The sequence below is a fragment of the Typopeltis vanoorti genome, chromosome 10, assembly GCF_054136105.1.
Source record: "Typopeltis vanoorti isolate ZY-2024b chromosome 10, IOZ_Tvanoo_1.0, whole genome shotgun sequence".
NCBI classification, from domain to species: domain Eukaryota; kingdom Metazoa; phylum Arthropoda; class Arachnida; order Uropygi; family Thelyphonidae; genus Typopeltis; species Typopeltis vanoorti.
This window is the reverse complement of record NC_143558.1, coordinates 59,537,483-59,560,719: the sequence shown is the minus strand read 5'-3', so window position 1 is coordinate 59,560,719 and position 23,237 is coordinate 59,537,483. Positions and strand designations below refer to the sequence as shown.

The 23,237-nt window shown below is 37.4% G+C and overlaps 1 protein-coding gene across 2 annotated transcripts in view; it reads right to left on the bottom strand.

The window, feature by feature from the left end:
• The window catches only part of BBS8 (tetratricopeptide repeat protein 8), a 305,336-nt gene that overhangs the window by 149,158 nt on the left and 132,941 nt on the right, over positions 1-23,237 (bottom strand). For both annotated transcript variants that reach the window (XM_090398645.1, XM_090398646.1), the window contains exon 7: positions 20,967-21,077. In XM_090398645.1, coding sequence (XP_090254771.1) covers positions 20,967-21,077 — 111 coding nt within the window. The remainder of the gene's footprint in view (positions 1-20,966; positions 21,078-23,237) is intronic.

Here is a 23,237-nt window from a genome sequence, read left to right as displayed (position 1 = left end):
TCAACAGTGTGTCATCTTCGGTGCTTGTGGGGGAAGTGGGGGCTATTTTGTGTTATTTCCTATTGGTTGGAGTCATGACCTAATTTGCATGTTATGGAGCTTCCAACTCTCGGAGATTATGTAGGGCCGAGTTGTTTATTGAGTTTTTGTCACATTTTATGGTTATTGTTTCTGATATTCTAAGCATTGTTTTGTTTCCTTGTATATCTATTATCATGGCCTTAATATACAAGAAAACGAAACAATGCTTAGAATATCAGAAACGATAGCCATAAATTGTGACAAAAACTCAATAAACATCCACCGGCCCCACATAATCTCTGACAGTTGGAAGCTCCATAATATAAAAATTAAGTCACGACTCCAACCAATAGGAAATAACACAGATACACCAAAGACAGAAACACCAAGCTGGCATGACATAGTCCCCACTAGCTCCGAAGACAACGTCCTGTCGAAAAGGGTCGCACCCTGTTACTCCCACCCCGATCTTATCACATCGTATCCTTTCCCTTCCCCAAAAAATTTCTATTTTCACCCCCCTCCCAAAGTATTCTCTGCCTACCTTTAATAATAAAAAAACTGGGTTTTTCAAAAAGTTCACAAACCCCATACCTCACCAATAATTCTCCCACATCTCTCTACCCCGCTTTTACCAACCCCCTCCTTCCTTTCAATCATACTTTCTTCCTTTAACAGCAGATGAATGTATATCGCTATGCGCTGGGATGCTGCTTAATAAGAAGACAGCCAGCAACATCTTACAAGGTATGTCCGAATTTTTCCTCCTATACATTCTTCATATATCTATCTATATAAAACATCAGTAATGCCCTAAAATTTGAGTAAAAAGCCAATGACATAAAAGAATTTCATTGTCTGATGCGAGATCACAGCACTGCTTATTGGAGGCATGAGGTGACTTGAGTGGTTAACATATTTGGTCATGGAATTTGAGCAGGATTTCCAAACCAGGTTAAAATGAATAAAAATTACAACAAAACTCAGCGATCAATAAATATATTACTTTCTTTCTATAAGAATAAAAATATTATGAAAATCTAATTAAAATCTAAACAAATAATACATAATTACATAAAAAACTAAATTTTGTGAAATTTATCTTGAACTGCATTTACTTTTTATATATTGGTATCAATGCAACAGCATTTCAATTTTCTTGTGAATAACGTTTTCAGCAATTTTTTTCCATGATGAATAGTTCCAGTGATGAATTTTCCCTACGGCGAATTGTCCATGAACCGAGAGTAATATATGGTGGAGTGAAATCTAGGAGAATGAGGGTGACTAGTGATGTACCTCAGGGTTCTGTATTAGAGCCACTACTCATTAATTTGTATATCAACGATATAGGGATAGATTTAAAGGGCAGTAGTTAAATAAAGATGATGTGAATATCCTGCAGAATGATTTTAATAAATTGGCATTGTGGGCAAAGGATAATGATTATCAATTTAATGTTACAAAATGTAAGGCAATATTTGGGTTGAAAAGGTTGAATAACTCACTGGTGGTACCAGAATGCAGGAAATTGATGAGGCTAGGGACTTAGGGATAATGGTGGACAGAGAGAGTTGATGTTCAGAGGGCATATTGCAGAAGTTTTTAAAATAGCTCAAAGGATTACTTGGATGTTGAAAAACACGCTAACTTGTAAAGATGAAGAGGTTATTATTCCTTGTTATAAGGCTATGATTTTAGTCACATCTTGACTACTGTGCACAGATTTGGTCACCTGAATTTCTTTTCTTCAGAATCATGAGGTGGTAGATAGGATTCAGAAACAAGTGATCAAGTGGGTTACAAGTCTGTGAAATGCTTTCTATAAAGGTAGGTTGAAGGTGTGTGAGTTACAAAGTTTAGTTAATAGGCAAAAAAAGGGGGAGATGATAGAAACTTATAAGATATTAAAGGGATTTTATAAAATTAATGCAAAGAAAATTTTTCAATATATATATGACTAACAGTCAGAGAACAAGGGTCATCTGTGGAAGGTTGTGGTTAGTAAGAGTATGTAGACTAGATTTTTTGCCGCCTAGAGAATGGTGAATGAGTGGAATGGATTACCAGAATTAGTCATGAGTGCCCCGACAGTGAGATTAAAGAAAGGTGCTAAAATATCATACTACCATCTTACTAGCTTTGCTCTTTTAAAGAGAGCAAATCGATACTAAACTACATGTGCCATGCTACACTGAATGCTGAGCGTTAGATGATTCTCTTAAACATCTCCAATACTCCAGCACAAAAAGAATTTCAAAAAAGTGAAGGTCTGCTATAATAAAATTCAATAAGCTAGCCAGGAAGATTAAAAAAAAAATATATATATATATATTTACCTCAAGAAGAAATTGTGATTAACCTGTCATCATTTCAGCTCAAGATAAAAGTTGTTAATATCTTCATCATTGGGTATAACTATGCCTGAGCTCCAAAAAAAATATCCAGTCCAAATTATAGCAAAAGTAGAATGAGGCATCTAAAGCCTCCCCTCAGTGCTCAAGTATTTTATCGCTACTACAAGAGTTTCCCATTCAAATTAAACATCAAACTTAAATCTTAACAGAGGGTACTAAGGAGCAAATAACCCCAGCACAACATGTAAGTACTTTTAGTGCTTAAACCAGTTATATTTCAATCTAAAAAATCAGCCTGTGTGCAAGCACCCACTATGCCTACCGTGCAAAGCAAAGATGGCGGCAATGAAAGCCAACGACAAACAAGCACCCTGTGTCTCACCAGCATAGTGCCATCAATTACCGACAAACCCACAAAATGGCGCAGCTGTAAAATTGATATCGGCAATAAAAAAAAAGGTATAATGTGCGAGTTCTGTTGCCACTGGACAGACACTTCCTGTGCAAAAATGGACGAATCGGCATGCAAGATGTATATCTACCTTAACCAGCCCTATTTCTGTTTGCTGTGCCTCCCATCTGTAAAACAGCTCCTGAACTTAGGCAAACGAATTGAAAACCTTGAACAATACATCAGTGCTATGAATGAAACTCTTTTCCTCCAATATACAAGCACTAGAAACCAAGCTCAAATCAAACAATGATCAGCGCCTCAACGTAAGTTCACCCTTCCCCATGAATGAACTCCGTGAAATAATAGCATCAATGGTGCACAACTCGATGGAGTCCAAAAACAAAAAAATTCAATGCCATCATTTTAAACTTTCCAAAAGAAAACAGAAAAGCTCTAAAAGAAGACATCATCAAATAAGCAGAAGAATGTGACATCAATCCTAAAAATATCATCAGGTGCCATCGTTTTGGACCCATAAACAAACAAACGGATGGAACGAATTTTCCATGCCTCATAAAAGTGACTTGCGACATGCTGACAAGGACATCAAAACTAATAACAGCGATCAACAAGTTCAAGACAATTGTCCCCAATCGTGCATACGTGCTCGACCAGATTTATCATTTGCACAAAGGGAACAAGGTGGCTAACTTTGAAGACAAGTTGCAGAAAAACGTCAATATGATGACCACAGTTGGACTATCGACTACAGACAGGTTGTAATTGGTGTAAAAACAAAGTGACGCGACTAGCAACCACCATGGTGACCAGTATGCAGGCACTGCATAGGAAATGTGCAAGACCCCTGCGGTCAAACATATGACTCACAAACCCCTACAAATCCACTTCACCAACATCCATGACCTAAACTCCAAACTTAATAGTGTCAACTACCACCTGCAGTCTACCAAACCCCACCTACTCTTTCTGGCAGAAACTCAAATCTCACCTCCCTCCAGCACTGTTGGAAGTTTTTTTCACTTGGTTAGACTATGAATTATATATTTAGTTTAATCCATTATCCAAGTGTAAGAAACAAAGTTTGCGCCTGAAATATCTTCAGGACTGAGAAAACTCGTGGCAAAAGTGGACTAAGTTCTCATCACTTTCCTTAGTATTCCATAATGTAAAGCACATCTTGCAGACATGTATAATGCTATGCATTATGGGAAGGGTCACTACTCAGACCGGTTTCGACCTTTATTGAGGTCTCTTCGGTGGGAACTAGACCCAGAGGTGATACCAAGGTTGAAGCAATGCAGAACTCATATCTCCATAAGCTAGTTGCTAAAAGGTGTCACACCTTATTATTAAATTACTCTGGATTAAAGAAAGATGGAAGTTTTTTTCACTTGGTTAGACTATGAATTATATATTTAGTTTAATTCATTATTTAAGTGTAAGCAAACAAAGTTTGCATTTGAAGTATCTTCAGGACTGGGGCAACTCGTAGCAAAGGTGGACTAAGCACTAGCATATGGAGATATGAGTTCTGCATTGCTTCTGGGTCTGGCTTCCAGTGAAGAGACTTCAATAAAGGTCGAAACTGGCTTGAGTAGTGACCCTTCCCATAATGCATAGCATTATACATGTCTGCAAGGAGATGAACTTTACATTATGGGATACTAAGGAAAGTGATGAGAACTTAGTCCACCTTTGCCACAAGTTTCCCCAGTTCTGAAGCTACTTCAGGCACAAACTTTGTTTGCTTACACTTGGATGATGGATTAAATTAATATCTAATTCATAGTCTGACCAAGTGAACAAAAACTTCCAACATCTTTCTCTAGTCCAGAGTAATTTAATAATAAGGTGTGACACCTTTTGGCAACTGGCATATGGAGATATGAGTTCTGCATTGCTTCAGCCTTGGTATCACATATGGATCTGGCTCCCACTGAAGAGACCTCAATAAAGGTGGAAACCGGTCTGGGTAGTGATCCTTCCCATAATGCATAGCATTATACATGTCCACAAGGAGATGTAGCTTTACATTATGGGATACTAAGGAAAGTGATAAGAACTTAGTCCACCTTTGCCACGAGTTGTCCTAGTCCAGAAGATACTTCAGGTGCAAACTTTGTGTTGTTTACGCTTGGAAATGGATTAAACTAAATATATAATTCATCCCTCCAACACCATTCATCTCAACCTTCCAAACTACACACTCTTTAACTTTTTTCGACTCCAAGGGTGGCGCCTGTGCATACATCCACTTTGACATACTTGCCAGAGAGCACCCAACCTAGAATCGCCCAACTTTGATCTTCTTTGAATGAAAATATCCCTACCACTCTGCAATGTCCACAACATCAACTGACTTATCTCCTACAGCTGTACAGATCTTGCAGGCAGAGATACTGAAATATTTGCCATCACTAATGACTTTACACAACTAGTTCAGATGCCAACCAGAATACCTAACAACCCAAAACACTCTCCAAATACCCTAGACCTCTTCCTGACCAATGACCCCTTCCAAATACACAGTGAATGTAGAGGGCCCACAAGGCAATTCTGACAACAACCTAGTGCTTGTCTCCTCCCCCATGCAACAACACTTACAGAGCCTCTCCCATACAAGAGTAGTTTGGCATTATAACAGTGCTAAGTGGGACAGCCTCTGCAACTTCCATGCCTCATTCCCATGGTTAGACTATTGCTTCCGACCTTCCAACTCAAACACATTCACCGAACTCATAATCAAAGTAATCCTCACTGGCATGGAATCATACATTCCCCACAGTACATTGACCTGCCATTCTCTAACTAAACCCTGATTTTCCAGAAGATGTGCCAAGGTGGTACAAATGAAAAACCAAACATACCATTACTGGCTCAAATCAAGAACCACATCCTCCTTTAGAGCTTATACCCAAGCCCGAAATATATGCAAAAAAAAAAACAATCAATGCTTCTAAAACAGAGTTCTAAAGATCAATAAACAAGAAATTAGCAGCAAGTCCAAATGGCAACCGAGCCTTTTGGTCCCTCACTAAAGCAATTGGTTGTAACTTCTGCCCAACGTTATTTCCACCTCTATCATACCCGGATGGCTCTACTGCATCATCACCTACAGAAGACGCCAATCTCCTGGACTCACACTTTGCCTCCAATGCACTCATAACTGACAATGGCAAATGTCCCCTCAACCATTCCAGATGCTCAACATACAATGCTCACTATTGTTGGATTCTGATTATATAGAGATTGGAGTAATTATTATTTGTTTCAGAATCCAACATGATCTTCCATCACATAGGCTAGACTTGTAAATATTATTTAATGTAATTCACTTGTTTATAATGTAATATTCATATAACTACTTTTAATTTTATCTAATATTTAATTAATTAATCAAAGATATATGTATTAATAATGAAAAGACTGTATTAAATATTATTAAGCTATTTTAATTATTACTATGTTAATATTATAAGAATTTGTATTTGATAATTTAACTGCGCATTAATTGAAATGTAAATATTCTCTATTTATTCCTATTTGTAGAAATTTAATGTTATGTAATAGCTAAATTTTATTATGTTTTGTTTGGTTGTCATGGAGACGTATGTAAGTGAGTGAGCACATTTTGGAACACCATGTGAGGAGAAGATTTATTGAAAAGAGTTTTAGAAAGAAATCACGAGAATAATTTAGGCAGGAAGGATGGATATAAAAAGGGAAGAACGCTAAAAAAACGGAGATTAGATAGATTAAGAGAGAGAGAGAAAGGAGAGGATTGGCATTAGGTTGGAATCGGAGCATTCGGCATTTGGGTATCACAGTGCAATAATAGCGAGTCGGCAAGTCACTCAAGCAGCTAATAAAGTCTACTAGTCGAGAAGCAGTTAGCTAATAAGTTGTAGAATAACAATTATAGCTATGGAAAACAGCTGAGAGACTATTAATTAGACTAACGATACTTGAATTGAGATATAATTTCAGGGCCGACCTGTCAAGGACACGCAGAATCTTGAAATAAAGCATCGAGTAACTAGGGAATAGTAGAGGCTGTAAAATTGAAGTTTACCGTTAGCTGTGTTTAGAATTGTAGTGTCTAAAGAATTAATTGAATGTCGGAAGAGTGAACAACTGTCATATAAAACCTCAAGTTAAGGAATTATTGTGTGTGTTGCCTTATTTCATGAGTGATCAGTAGTGCTTTATGCAACAACGTTTGTTTATGTGTATTGTGATCGATGATTAATTCAGTTATTGCTTAGAAGAATTATTTTAATGAGTGCCGTATACTGTTTAAAGTTATAAAAAGTGTATATGTATTAGTAGATGAAGATAGAAGATTATCAGTAAGATTATTCTAACCATTAATATTCCTATACAGAGAAGTGTGTGAGTTTCATCCTAGAATTTCCTTATACTAACAGTAACTATTGAGGAAGTTAGCTAAAGTGTAAATTTAAAAGTGTTTGTTTGTGACGAGGTATTACTGCAATTTTTGTCATATTTGGAACTAAGGAACTGTGAGAAGACTGTATTATAGAGATAACAGATTTACCATTGTATGATTGAATTTATCTGAGGAGTTAAAATGTTTGTGATATCTTAATTACTGATTTTAATTTAAGTGTAAAATTTATGATTCTAAAATTAAATGTTTGTTTTTGTTAATCAAAGGATGTATTTTGCCTGAATCTCTTTTACTGCACCATTCATAAAATATTCGAACCAAAGCAGGAGAGATAAGTTAAATATACTCGGCCAGTATATATAACATCAACATATAAAGGAAGGGTAGTTGAGAGTTGGTTTATCTTCAATTCTTGAACTAATTCAGATATAAAGTGGAGCAGTCTTTAAATATAAATTTTCTTTATATTTGAATTAGAAATCAGCTTGCAACCGATCAACTAGTTAAGAACATCGTAATAACTAAATATCGGATCCAAAGTATAGACTGAGAAGAAGTAGAATCCAACACTATATCCTTTTGCCAAAAAGAGATCAATAAAATACTGTCCAAATTAGACAGAAAAAAAATCTTCAGACCCTAATGGCATTCTTCCAACTGTCCTAAAGGTTTGTGCATCAGAACTGTCTCCTATATACTGTCTTACTCCATTGCTAACCTGGAAACTGGCCTATATCCAACCCATTCCCAAGAAGGGAGACAAGTCACTGCCATCCAACTACCGCCCCATCTCACTCACCTCAGTCCTGTCTAAAGTAATGGAAAAAATCATCAACTCCCAACTCCTACACTACCTTGAAGCTACCCATCTAATAAATGACTACCAGAATGGATTCCGTCGCTGCCAATCAACAGGAGATCTGCTCACATATGTCCCCCATATATCTCGAAGGAGATTGAGTCTGGCACAAGGGCTTACTAAGCAAGCTGCCATCGTTTGATCTATCTCAAGGCCTGTGTAGCTGGATTGCCAGCTTTCTGTCTGGATGCACACTATGTGTGGTGGTGGATGGCTCCTTATCCTCTTACCATTCAACTAATGCTGGGGTGCCTCAAGGTTCTGTCCTCTCACCAACCCTCTTCCTACTATATATCAATGACCTACTTCAGCTTACCTCCAATCCCATACACAGTTTTGCAGATGACAGCACATTACACTCCTCCCTTTCTTTTGATAAACCTTACTCCATACAACTCACTTCAACCTATAGAACAGCAACCACTACTGCCCTCAATTCAGACCTCCAAGCCATTCTCCAATGGGGTTCAGATAACCTAGTCAATTTCAATGCAAATAAAACCCAGTACTATCTTATTTCTCATAAAACAGAACCACTTTCTCCTATTATTTTTGGCAACATCCACATTTCAAGACAATCTGAGATTTTTTTTGGAATTACCTGACATCAAGCCTCTCCTGGCATAAACACATAACAACCATTGCATCTTCAGCTTCTAAAAAAACTAGAATTTCTCTTTTGCTCAAGATGTTACTTCACCACTGAACAGCTCTTAACCTTATACAAACCACAAATCTGCCCAATCATCGAATACTGCACCCACATATGGGGTGGGTCCCCCAAAAAACTCTCTCAAAATGTTTGATTCAATACAGAGGAGAGCAATCAGACATATTAATGACCCATCTCTTACCAATTCACTCCCCCCACCACTTTTGCACAGCTGATTGGTCTCTGCACTATGTGTTTTCTACAAATATTTCCATGGAAAATGTTCATCCAAAATAGCATCGATAATCCCCCCACTTAGTACTAAGCTCGTTGGAACACGTGCAGCTGCTGTTCAACACCCCCTATATAGCGCACCTCGAAACCCACAGAACAAGTTTCTTCTCCTCCTCCTCCTCCTTCATCCCTGCAACTGTTATACTATGGAACAGTCTTCCCCTTGATGTGTTCCCTAAGGAATACAATAAACAGTCATTCAAATCCAATGTGAACAAGTACCTTTTTGAAAATTATGGAGAAAACTACCATGTTTGAATAAAAACTTTAGTTTAATATAACTAAAATCTACATTCAATGCTTCGACCTTTATGTCAAGGTCATCTTCTTGAGCATACAACTATACACAGAAAACAAGCTACACTACAATCAAACTGGTTCCTTACAGACACTGACCAACCGCTACAACAATTGTTGGCCTGACCTCTGGTGAAAAAAAAAAAAAATATATATATATATATATATATATATACATCAACGCTAGAGTCCTATTATTAGTGTTATCTGTTGGTTATAGAAATACATTGGGCACAACAACAAGTATCTATCTATATACATATATTAAAATCATGTACATTCCAGCCAGTTGGTATGGAATAGTTTCTAATACTAGCTGAAGATTGGCTAGAGTCCTGACTTATGCTGGATCTTACATATTAGGCAGGCTGAATGTGTGCCATCCAAATCCTTGGAATTTTCATGCCATCTTTGTTGTTGATATTTGGGTGGTTTATCAGGATTTCACAGGCTTCCTTAAATTTCCTTTCGTACCAGGTTTTTGTGCAGTGTAAAGAGCAGATGCTTTTCCAGTTGATTTGGTGTAAGGTGTTGAGTGTGTGATGTGAGCAGCCTGCTTCACCATAATGGTTATATTTAATGTATGTAATGTGTTCTTTCTTGCGTATAGGGATTGTCCGTCCTGTTTCATCAATGTACGGTAAGTTACAGGTGCAGCGGATGCAATAGACTCCAGGATGTGCTAATGGGAGGAGAGGATCCTTAGAGGAGTTGAATATGGTTTTAAGTTTAGTGGGTGGTTTAAAGGTGGCATTGAGGTTATAATGTTGTAGGATTCTGTTGATTTTTTCCGATAACTCTTTAATGTATGGGATGGCTATAGTTTTACTGTAATCTAGATTAGTTTTTGTTGTTGTTTCATGGAGTATTTTATTAATAGTATTTTTGTTATAGCCATTATTTATGAATGTGTCGCTGATGATTTTTAGTTCTTGTTTCAGGGCTTGCTGGTTAGAGCAAATTGTTGTAGCTCTGTTTTTAAGGGTGTTAATGACTCTATATTTTTGTGATGGGTGGTGGTATGAATTAGCCAGTGTGAGTCGGTTTTCGGTAGACCGTGAAGGATAGACTACCTGAAGGAAGACGTGCGACTAGTGTGTCTAGGAACGGGAGCGAATTTTGGTTTTTGATTTCGATGGTAAATTGTATACGTTCGTGTTGTTTGTTCAGGTGGCTAAGAAATGTGTTTAGCATTTGTCGCCCATGCGGCCAGATTGCGAACACGTCGTCAATGTATCTAAGCCAGACTGTCGGTCTTAGCGTGGCGGAATCAAGAGCCCTTTGCTCAAAGGTTTCCTGTAGAAATTAGCGATTGGGGGGGGGGGGGGGGGGGTAGATAGTGGTGAGCCTATGGTTGTACCTTCTTTTTGTAGGTAAAATTTGTTTTGTCACATGAAGTAACTGGACTGTAGTAGGCAAAGAGGGCCATAATGGGGGGCGGAAATTTGTTCTGTAGTAGGAGAATTGTGTCATTGATGGGGACATTAGTGAAAAGGGCAGAAACGTCGAAACTGAATAATAAGTCGTCTTTGTCGAGTGTTATGTTTTTAATTTTGTTTATAATGTGTTGTGTGTTTTTTATGTAGGAGGGGTAATGACCTACCACCTCCTTGAGTGTTGCCACTAATTTCTTGGCTAAGAGGTAATTGGGACTGTCTATTCCTTTCATGATTGGTCGAAGGGGCACATTTTGTTTGTGTATTTTCGGGACCCCATATATTTGGGGGGGGGGGGGGGAATAGTGGGGTTTGAGTTTCTTAACTGTGCCTGGTGGCCAAAAAGAATATCCCCCCTAACCCCCCAATCGCTAACTTCTACATGGAAACCTTTCAGCAAAGGGCTCTTGATTCCTCCACGCTAAGACCGACAGTCTGGGTTAGATACATTGACGACATGTTCGCGATCTGGCCACACTGGCGACAAACGCTAAACATATTCCTTAGCCACCTGAACAAACAACACGAACGCATACAATTTACCATCGAAATCAAAAACCAAAATTCGCTTCCATTCCTAGACACACGTCTTCCTTCAGGCTGTCTATCCTTCACGGTCTACCGAAAACCGACTCACACTGGCCAATACATTCATGCTAATTCATACCACCACCCATCACAAAAATATGGAGTCATTAACACCCTTAAAAACAGAGCTACAACAATTTGCTCTAACCAGCAACCCCTGAAACAAGAACTAAAAATCATCAGCGACACATTCATAAATAATGGCTATAACAAAAATACTATTAATAAAATACTCCATGAAACAACAACAAAAACTAATCAAGATTACACTAAAACCATAGCCATCCCATACATTAAAGGGTTATCGGAAAAAATCAACAGAATCCTACAACATTATAACCTCAATGCCACCTTTAAACCACCCACTAAACTTAAAACCATATTCAGCTCCTCTAAGGATCCTCTCCTCCCATTAGCACATCCCGGAGTCTATTGCATCCGCTGCACCTGTAACTTACCGTACATTGATGAAACAGGACGGACAATCCCTATACGCAAGAAAGAACACATTAGACACATTAAATATAACCATTATGGTGAAGCAGGCTGCTCACACCACACACTCAACACCTTACACCAAATCAACTGGAAAAGCACCCGTTCTTTACACCGCACAAAAACCTGGTATGAAAAGAAATTTAAGGAAGCCTGCGAAATCCTGATAAACCACCCAAATATCAACAACAAAGATGGCATGAAAATTCCAAGGATTGGATGGCACACATTCAGCCTACCTAATATATAAGATCCAGCATAAGTCAGGACTCTAGCCAATCTTCAGCTAGTATTAGAAACCATTCCATACCAACTGGCTGGAATGTACATGATGTTAATATATGTATATAGATAGATACTTGTTGTTGTGCCCAATGTATTTCTACAACCAACAGATAACACTAATAATAGGACTCTAGCGTTGATGTATATATATATATTTTTTTTTTTCACCAGAGGTCAGGCCAACAATTGTTGTAGCAGTTGGTCAGTGTCTGTAACAAACCAGTTTGATTGTAGTGTAGCTTGTTTTCTGTGTATAGTTGTATGCTCAAGAAGATGACCTTGACATAAAGGTCGAAACGTCAAATGTAGATTTTAGTTATATTAAACTAAAGTTTTTATTCAAACATGGTAGTTGTCTCCATAATTTTCAAAAATGCATTCGGATCACCATGTAAGCTTAAAAGAAAAAATGAACAAGTACCTTCTTTTCCAACCCATACACAGTACTAATGTACCATAGGTTGATCTACCAACCTCTCGTGTATAGGCTCAACATAAATATATATATATTTCACCAATAATATCCAGTTAGGCATAGCCAACAACAGCATGGGAATTTAAATCTATTCTTACAGGAGATCTCTCCATTACTGAACTTCTTATTAATATCAGAATACTGTTTTGTATATTTAAAAATCTCATCATAGTTTTCTGTCACCTTTTAACATCCTCTTCAGTTATTTTATCAGCACATCATTTTTACCTATTTACTTGCATTCTTCTTTCACAGCATATTTTTCCGTGTGGTCTATACCGTATACAATTTCAATGTGGCCTAATACTGCAGCCTACTGTGTTTCATCTGTCATGTTGTCTTTGTTCCTTTCATAGTACCCAGTCTCTTACCACCTCATTATATATTATTCTGAGATTTTTCCATCCCCTTTCTATCATGTCCTCTGGTGTTAAGGCTAATACTTTGATTCTGATGCATCGTGTTGTTTCAGGAAACTGGCAATGTAAAGTAGATAACTAAAAAAATTTAATTACTTCCTATGAGGGGGAGGGGCTGAAAATTCTGATAGGCATCTAGAACAAAAGTGATATTAAAGTAATAGATATAACCATAAGAAAGAACAAACAAGAATATAAGAACATAAGTTACCTTCATAACTCTGCTACTAGTATATTCTTTCTTGTGGTTATATCAGTTGCTTTAATATCACTTTTGTTCTAAATGTTTATCAGAACTTTCCAGCACCACCACCACATATATTTTGTCAAAGTTAAATTGGCATATTCATGGATTAATACACTGGTATCAAACACATGCATGCAGGCACACTTCAGTAACAAAGATGGAACAGGAGAGATGCAGATAACCCTAAAGCCCTATAATTATGCCACCTATTGGCTTTGGTTGGGTGCTCTTGGCTGTTGGGCTGAATGTCTGCTGATGGGGGATTTTCTATATTAGAGGCAATTTGATACAGCCATATATTTGTTTAGGTTGGGATAGATGATAAGGCTGCTGCCAATTCGAGGGAAAAGCCTCTCAAATTTAAATGTGCTTCAGTGGAGTAATGTGGCTTTTTCCCAACAGATTCTGTGCCGGGTATTCAGGGCATGGTCTGCTAATCCTGAGCAGTGACAGTGGTCGAAATGGATGTAGTTCTGTTTGGCCATAGTATGAAAGGATGCAACTGTAGGGTACCTGGTACCCTCCAGGTAAATCCATTGGTTGTAGCTGGTCTTTGGGAGAGTGGATAATGGTTGCTAGCTTTCTGTGTGGTTTATAAGTGGTCACAAGATTGTAATTGTTTAAGATCTTGGCCACCTTTTCTAAGACATCACAAATATAAGGGGTGGTGATGGATTTGCTGTAATCTATATTTGAAAGGCAGCGAGGGTACGTATGTACATGGTGATTTTTTGCCTGGTGAGAAGTGTAGCCATTGGCCAAAAAGGTGGTTTTTATGGGAATGAGTTCTCTGCTGAGCGCAGTGTTATCTAAGCTAATTAATTTTGCCTGGCAAATTAAGGTTTTTATAGGTCTACATTGTTGGGAGGGGGCAATGTGATTGTTGATGGATGTAGTATTTACCTGTGTCCTGTGTGTGTGAGTGTGTGGATAATCAAGACAATCAAATGGATCAGAGATCCATTTGATTGTCTTGTAACTAGGGTGTCTAAGAAGGGCAGACTGTTGTTACTTTCAGTTTCTGTTGTGAATTGGATACTTGGATGTTGGCTGTTCAAATGGGATAGAAAAGTGTGTAAGATGTCCAGGATGTGACCAAATTTTGAACACATTGTCCACATAGTGTAGCCCAATAGTCGGTTGGGGGGGGGGGGGGTTAGGGCATTCTTTTCAACGTCTTAATGAAAAAATTAGCCAAGAGAGAAGAAAAAGGATATCCCATGGATGTTCCCTCTACTTTTTTGTAGAATTTTTCTTGCCTAACAAAATAGCTAGAATGATGAACTTAAAGAGGGTTGTTCACTATCCCTTATATTCGTGCTGTTTCAGAAGCTTAAAAAAATCACAATTCTGTGACCACTTATAAACCACACAGAAAGCTGAGCAAAGCTTATCTGCCCCCACCCCCACAAAGATCACCTACAACAACTGAATTTACCTGGAGTGTACCACAGATACCCTGCAGTTGCAACCCTTCATACCATTGCCAAACATGCAGGAAAGCCAACAACCATGTATCAGAGCACCAGAACTACATCTTTTTCCACTTTACATCCAGAGCATGGTCTGCTGCTGCTCAGGATTAGCAGACCATGCCCTGGATACTCAGCACAGAATCCATTGTGAAAAAGCCACTTTATTCCATCGAAGCAGATTTAAATTTGAGAGAATTTTCTTTGAATCTGCTGCAGCTCTTACCATCTCTCCCAAAATAAACATATATGGCTGTATTAAACTGCCTCTCATATGTAAAATTCTCATCAGAAGACATTCAGCCCAATAGCCAAGAACACCCAACCAAAGCCAATGGCTGTCATAATTATAGGACTTGAGAGTCATCCTGTATCTCTCCTGTTTCATCTTTGTTACAAAAGTGTGCCTGCATGCATGTGTTGATACTAGTATATTAATCCTTTAATATCAATGTAACTAATGTAATATTCATTTCATAGATATCAGGATATATGGATATCAATAACTTCTTTATTACTGTTTTTTTCCCTCCACATACCTATTAAATTAATATTTTTACAACAGATTTTTAACTCTCCAATGCCAGTGTTTCCTATCACAGCGAAACTCTACATTCCAGTCTACTCATGATGATATCTGAGGCACCATGAAAATAATATTCTATAGACAAGAGGAAGTTTATTCAATCTTTTACATTTAGCTTTTACCTTCCATCTCCAATCAATGACAAAGTATGCTCTTTTGCATCTCATTGTACATTTAAAAAAAAGTGGTTAGAACTAAGGAATGATTTCAGATGGCAACATCTTGTTCCGTGCCCAATTTTTTTTTTTTTTAAATACCAAAAGGAGGTTAATAGAAATTTGAGTATTTACATCTTGGTAGAAAAAGTGAGTCTCTCGGATAATAATGTAGTTAATGTTATGAAGCAGCATTACCTTCCACATATAGTACTGTTTTGTGTTGAATTGGAAACCTCTGATACTGAGGATTCCAATGTTGACCATTATAATTGTGTCTGTGTTAGAAAGCTTTGGCATAACAGTCATTTCTTCATCAAATAGCTTTGTATTGATCTTTTTTAATGCAGTTTGAAAATCCAAAAATCATACATTGTACTGAAAGGGTCTGCTCTCTTTCCCATTTAAATTCAACTGCTTGTATTTTTGAGTCCTTATCTATTTGTTCTCTTAAGGTGGTCTTTGGGTGATGGGTTCTTTTAGGATAATTTCTTAGCCTTTTATGTTTTAGATAAGCCAGTACATGGTTTTCTGGATCTTTGTAGTTTTATCTTTGGTATCTACTGATTGCATGAGTGAATTTTTGATGGTGAATAATTTATTTGCCTTTTTCATTTTATCCTCTTTTTGCTGAACCTTTTGCTTCTCCTAGGTTTCTTTCATTTTTCCTTAAGATTTTTTTAGTCCAAGTTATTGAGTATTCTTCTTGTATCTTTTTATTGGAAAAAAACCACAAGAAACATACAGTACTCATTTACTAGCATGGTAGGAGGTGATTTGCCTTTGTCATCCATGAAGGAGCTTGAAGAAACGAGTAATGACAGTAGATAAGTTTCTCTTTAAGTGCTGTAACAGTGGTGTAATCTGGATGAGAGAGGTGGAAGCACAGGTGAGCAGAACTTGTGTCAAATGGCTTTGCAAGGGATGAGAATGTGTCATTTCCATTTGAACCAAGTTTTTTTGCTGCTGGTTGGGTTGTCAGATTTATATCTGTCAATGATTGTTTTGCATTTATTGCATGCTTCAATATAGGCTGAGTGTGAATATGGGGTTACTGATGCAAGCCACCTGCAGTAATCCGAGTTTTTTCTTCAACTGCTTTTTTGTTAAATCAGGGATAGAAATGTGCAAGAGAATTTTGGGTAAAATGGGAATGGAAGTCCTTCATGCTAGTGAGGATAATTTCGGTGACTTGTTTGGAGCAGGTATTTCAGTCAGAGGAGCAGAAGAAACAATCAGACCACAGAAAGGATGAGTAGAAATTCCAGAGATTATCCCACTTGTCACCATTGTAGTGCCCAAGGACACGAGGTTGTAAGTAGTTAAAGGAAAGGCATTCTGTGAGTGAGAGAGAGAGAGAGGAGGTGGGGGAACTTGCATCAGATTTTGATCTCAGTGAGAGAGGAGGTGAGACCTTTATCATATATCTGGAAGGAGAACTGGTTAAAAAGGAGATCAAGAGTATTGGAAGAGTAAAGAGGGTTATCAGGAATTCAGTTAAGGAGATGTACAATTTGGGTTAGGTCACTGCTTAGAGCAAAGACTTTTGCTTCTCATCCAGCTTGGGCGAGAAGTGAGCCAACTGGAATTGTGGACGTTCATATCAACTAGGAAGATGACCTTATTTTATTATTGGTAGTAGCTATTTGGACAGCTACGGCCAATAACTGAAGCTTCATGGAGAAGGTAAAGAGGTTTTATTCATTTATTTAGCATATGGGGGGAAATACAAGAAATTATTGAGCAAAACTATATACAGATTGACAGTTCAGTTAACCAGTCAATGGTGCTGTCTGGGAGTAAATACAAATTCCTAAGACCTCCAGGAAAGGAATGTGTGAGGCAGTCATCAGTGATATCATGCATAGTCTACATGGTATGCACACACACAAAAGAGTGACTGCAAAATTCTCCACAGATGTAGTAAGTGAGCAGAGGCCTTTTCCAGTTCTAAAACTGTTTAGCTGACTCCAGAGATGTCGAGGTAAATTGAATCCTGGTGATTTAATGGTCTTCCAATCCTAGGGGACCATCAGCTGGTAATTCCACAAGCCATACAGGAGATCTGGAATCAAAGTGGAATGCTTGTGGTGAAGAGATATCTTGTTGAATAGTAAGATACATGTTATTTCTGATTTTCTTTATTTCTTTGATGATAGCTTCTTCTCTTTTGAAGCATGGAGGAATAATGTGAGAAAGAACAGGTAATAACCATGGGGGCAGGAGTAGATCCTAAGGTACCAGAAATAGTTCTCATTATTATGTTAAGCTGTGTATCTACAGAAGTCGTGTGGTGACTTCAGGCTCCAAACTGGCGAACAATACTCTGCAACAGGAAAGACTACAGCCAGGGCTGCTCTTCTAAGAGTCAAGGTATTACAATCCAAAGTTGTGCATGTCAGCATATTTATGATGTTTTTACTGGCAAATATCTTTAACTTAGTTTTTTCCTGTTTTTGGTAAATTAGACTACAGTCAAGTGTGACACCAAGGTAACAATGGGTTACTTTCATGTGTTAGAGTCCTGGTACAGAAATTTATTTTTAGTTTTCTGTGAGCCTTGTGGTTATTTAGGTGGAAAACAGAAACAACAGTTTTGCTGGGATTAGGAGATAATCCTTAGCATTCAAAGTAATTTTGAGGTCAGCTCGGATCTTTGCTCAGTGTTTCCTTGGAAGTACTTGTCTTGGGCAGCAAGAGTTACATCATCAGCACAGATAAACTTTTGACCAACTGTTGGAGGAGTACTACTTGTGTACAGGTTGAATAAAGCTAGGGTGAGGCCAAATCCTTGTGGCAATTCATCCTCTAAGATAAATGTTCTGCTTTTTTGTGAATTCAGATGAACCTTTATTTTCCTATTGGATGGCATTTGTTCTAGTGATTTTAATGTTTTTTTTTTTTGTTTTTTTTTGGCAGTTGATTATTTTAGCTGCTTTATACAGTAAACCTTTCTTTCATACAGTTTCATAAGCTGATGTTTGGTCAATGAAGGCAGAGCCTATCTTTAAACCCTTTGGTATCCAGCTTCTATATAGACTATGAGAGCTAGGACCTGATCACAGTAGCTTCTGTCAGGGCTAAACCCAGCCTGTTCACTGGCTAGGTTTAGGCCTGGGCTTCAAAAAGTTTGTAAAGAGTGCAGAGTAATGGTATAGGGTGGCAGTTATTAGAATCATCAGTTGACTTATTAGGTTTTTCCAGTACTATTATCTTTGATTCATGCCCAAGTTTTGGGAGATGTTCATCCTTTATTATTGTGGAAAAGAAATTAGATAGCCAGGATTTTGCTCTTGAGCCAAGGTGAAGAGGTCAAAATGATTTTTGGAGTTTGAAGACTCGTAAATGCAGCAGATGAATATTACTAAATAGGACAAGTAAACCTTGAGCCAGAGAATGTCAAAAGCAGGGAATCCCAAATTAGATGCTCTGTGGCAAGTAAGGTCAGATCTCACAGAGACACAGATGCTACCTTTGTGGTGAAAGGAATTGTGAAGCATGTAATTTGGACATATTGAAGGTAGACAGTAGTGAATAAAGATGTAATTCGAGTTTTTGTCAAGATTAAGAGGTTTGGTTTGTATATCTGTAAGTGATGGTGAACGTTCATTTGTGTTGATGTTAATGCCTCAGATGTTAGTGAAGTGGATGTGTAAATGAAATGTTTTTGGTGAGAATTCTGGAATGATGTGCTTCTTATGGTTTTGTTTTGTTTTTCTGGGATTGCTTTTTGAGGGAGATTTCTTTTTGTAACTATCAATGTTCGCATGTTTCATTACAGGTTCATTCATGGTTAGATGGAAGGAAAGAACAGGAACATGTACAGTGAGAGGAGATAGACTCTTAGGCATCACAGCCATACAGAGAGTGACCAGTCTCCTTGTCATAACATTGCCTTCACTGTGCCTCTTACATACCACTACTCAAACTCCCTCACCAGGCACAGCTTGGTAGAGTATATTTGGACCTTACACTATCTGGTGGCCATTTTTCCTGATATATACTTGAACTGGAGGAGGATCTGGGTCTCTAAGTATGTTTCACATGCCCTTGAAGGGTATGTGAAACATACTTAGAGACCCAGATCTCACATCACTCACAATGCATGGAGAAGAGAGTTGGGGACCAAAAACCAGAACTCCTGCTCTGGAAATCAAACATGGTATTCACCACTTCAGTCCTCTAATGAACCAAGTGGTAGTATTTCACTAGGTAATGAAAGTTATCTACCACTTAGTGGGTCTAGTTGGCATTTCCTTCAACTAGGAAGATATCATTTTGCAGCAAGATTTCTTGCTTAATTCACCAGAGTCCCTTTTGTGAAAACAGGCCACAATATGAGAAGGCAGAATTGACTTGGCTTGACAGCAATAGGCTGTATGTTATATATCACCTGCCTATTAGAAGCTGATTTCCAAACAATGATTTGGGTTAGTCATAATAGAAAATTCACTGGATGACATTCTGATCATTGAGGAAGCTGTTCCCAAGATTCTGTAAGATGTTCTTGAAAAAGGTATTCAGTGGACTCCCTGAGATGGTAGCTGGGAAGATGATAGCCTCAGGGCAAGTGCTATGAAGGTATTACAAGCTCTGGAGAGACCTTCTACCATAAATGTCCATATTTGGATCACTAGTTCTGTAGGATGGAATTTTATTATGTGGGCTATACCTTCTGCAGCTAATGAAACTTCACTACAGGCAAGAAAATGCCTCTCCTTTTTCAAATTTCTTTAAGTATAGGCACAATGCTATGCTAAAATAAATTTGCTCTAGTAACTATTCCTTATAACAAAACTGTTGTGACAGTCCCTATGAATTAATAAATTAAAGACTTAATTCTGTATGTTAGTCAAGTAAATATTAGTTTAATATCGAACATTTCACTGACTGATATCTGTCAGCATTTTCAAAGGAATACACTGGTAAGCAATAGAAAGTAACAAAAACTAGGAAACTAACCGACAATTCTAAAAATTATATAATGTTATCACTGTGCGTGATACAATGATATAATACGCGTGTCGCAAGCACAACGTTTTATTTCTTGAGATATTTAATGTAATTTTCATGAAAGTTCATTTCTTTTTGGTTAAATGATCTGATTAGAGTTTTCCATATATCTGGTAAGATTAGACCTTGATTCTTATTTACGTTACCTGTTGAACGGGCGACTGTGGCAGCTTCTTTAAATGTTCTGGAATGGTAGTTGTCTTCTATGTAGGGCATATGACTCATATCCCATTCAATATTATGGTTGGTAGAGGCAAAGTGTGAAGAAAGTCCCTATGAATCTTCTCTTGTGAGAGTCAACTATAATGCATGATAGGTTTACAACCTTTCATGAATGGAATTTACATTAAAAATTAAATAAAATAAAAATTAGAATTAACAAAATTTCAAATGTGTATTTCCATGTAAGCAGCATATTAATTAAATTATGGCTTAAAATATTCTGTTTCATTATTCTCTTCACAAAACTTAGAGAAGGAGAACAGATACCTCATAAATACGAGCTATATTGATTAGAAGATTGGTTTCTCCTGGAAACTTCTCCAAAGCTTGTTTATATACATCTAGAGCTGCCAATGGTTGATCTAAACGTATGTATATCTGCAACGAAAAGCTAATGCACATTATGTAACTGATAATGAGCAATTGCTAAAAATCAATGTTAGAAAAAAGAAAACTTTTAAACACATCTTATCACAGTATTATCCCACATCCATGTTATAAGTATGGTTTCAACACCACTGCTATGATCAAATTTCTTTAAGAATAATTGTGGAAATTAAGTTATTACAATAGAGTAACAAAAACAACAAGGAGGGAAAAAGAGGGTGTTACACAAAAACAGGTAAAATCTATGAAAATTCATAGCATTGAAACACATTATTCATCATTCAATGATTCAAATTATGAATAACAAAAGCCTCTTGGTTCATCTGATAAGCAATGTTTTTCATATCACTGTGAATGAAATGTACAATTAAGCACATACAAAAAAGTATTTAGTATCATACCTGAAAGTAATTATACTAAAAAAAGATGAATAACGGTTTCAGATTTAAAAAAAAAAAAAAAAAAATTCAGCTCTTATTATCAGTGCTAGTATCTTGGGTTCTAGTGGTGGCAGAAGTGATGTGTTGGAAACAAGTGCCAGCAGAGAGATATGATCAGCATGATCAAAGGGAGGAATGCATAAAGATGAATTTAATTTTAGATAGTATATTTATGAATATACTTCATGATGAAGTAATATATTAATATTACTTCATCATGAAATATAGTATATTTCATGATGAAGTGTCTGTGACACAGATGCACTGACTATGCTGGTGAATATTGAATGGAAGCAGGATGTTTACAGAGAGAGAGAGAGAAATATATGAGAAAGAGAGGAGGAGGAGGGGAGTGGTAGGCATGGAAAATTAACTGAGGAAGGAAAACAGGGGAGGGATTAGTAGACTTGAGAGGATAAGTGATGAGAGGCAAACAAGAGTGGTTCTTCCAATCTCTCTCTCTCTCTCTCTCTCTCTACTTCTCTCATTCCCATAGTATTTTTTACAACGTAAGTGAATAAGAAAAAGAGAGAGACTGGGAAAACCTGTGCAAGAGAGGTAATGAGAGGAAGTCATGAGAGTACAGGAGCAATGGATGAGAGAAATATCCAAAGAAATTAAAGGAAAGTAGGAAATTAAGAGATCCAGGAGAGAGTGCTGGAGGAGGAAGGATGAGAGAAGAAAGAAAAGAGATGCGAGGACTATAATGTATGGGGATTCAATGATTTGCAGGTGAGCAGATCGAAAGGTATAAGGAGTGCTTGCCTGGAGAATGAAAGAGTCTAAATAAATAAATGCGGTGAGAATGTGGACATGAAGATAGTCAGTGTGAGAGGCACTGTGAATTGGGTGGTGATTTGAGATCAATGTTAGAGGCTGTGAAAGAGAGAAATGAGAAGGAACACAGTGAGTGTATTGCACAAATATGATATGTGAAGTTGAGGAGAAAAGAAGCAATAATGAGCACTATGACTGAATGTGTCGAAAGAGAGGTCTGAAATATGTGAATGCATGTAGTGTATTTGATGACAGAAGAGAGCTATATGCAAGAGATGGGTTATATTTGAACATGAAAGGAAACAGGTATTTGGAGATGTTGTTCTCTAGCAAGTGAGAGTCTTAGGCTAGAAAAGCTAGTTGCCAGGGTGGATAGCATACAGTGATAAAGGAACTAAATTTCTGGAAGAATTTTAGAGGAGACCTCTGGTCAGTATATCACAGAGAACCAAGTGGACTTCTGAGGAGAATAATAATAGGTAAGACAACATTGATAATACACTGATGTTTATGCATTCAAATGTGAGGAATATCAGGAATAAAAGGAATGAGTTTTCTGGTATTAATAGTTATGGACTGTCCAAGAATTACTGGAATAAGTGAAACATGGTCGAGAGAAGATGATGCCTGGACATTCTGACAAAAACAGAAGTTGACAGGTGTAGTAAATTTCAGCAGGTTAGAGAAGGAAATAGGGCAATCAAGTGTTACTTTAAGTAATGAGTTGTGCCATCTTAGGATAGAGAATTTGGAAAGAAACGGAACTGATGGTTTTGAGAGTGTAAGGTGTGAGGTACAGATGGGCAGGCCAAGATATTTACTGTTCTTAAACCTGTTGCTATAGGATGATTAAAAGGAAATGTTTAGGCAAATTCATTTGGCAGGTGCAGAGCAAGTAATTATTGTGGAAGATTTTAACTATAGTAATATAAAT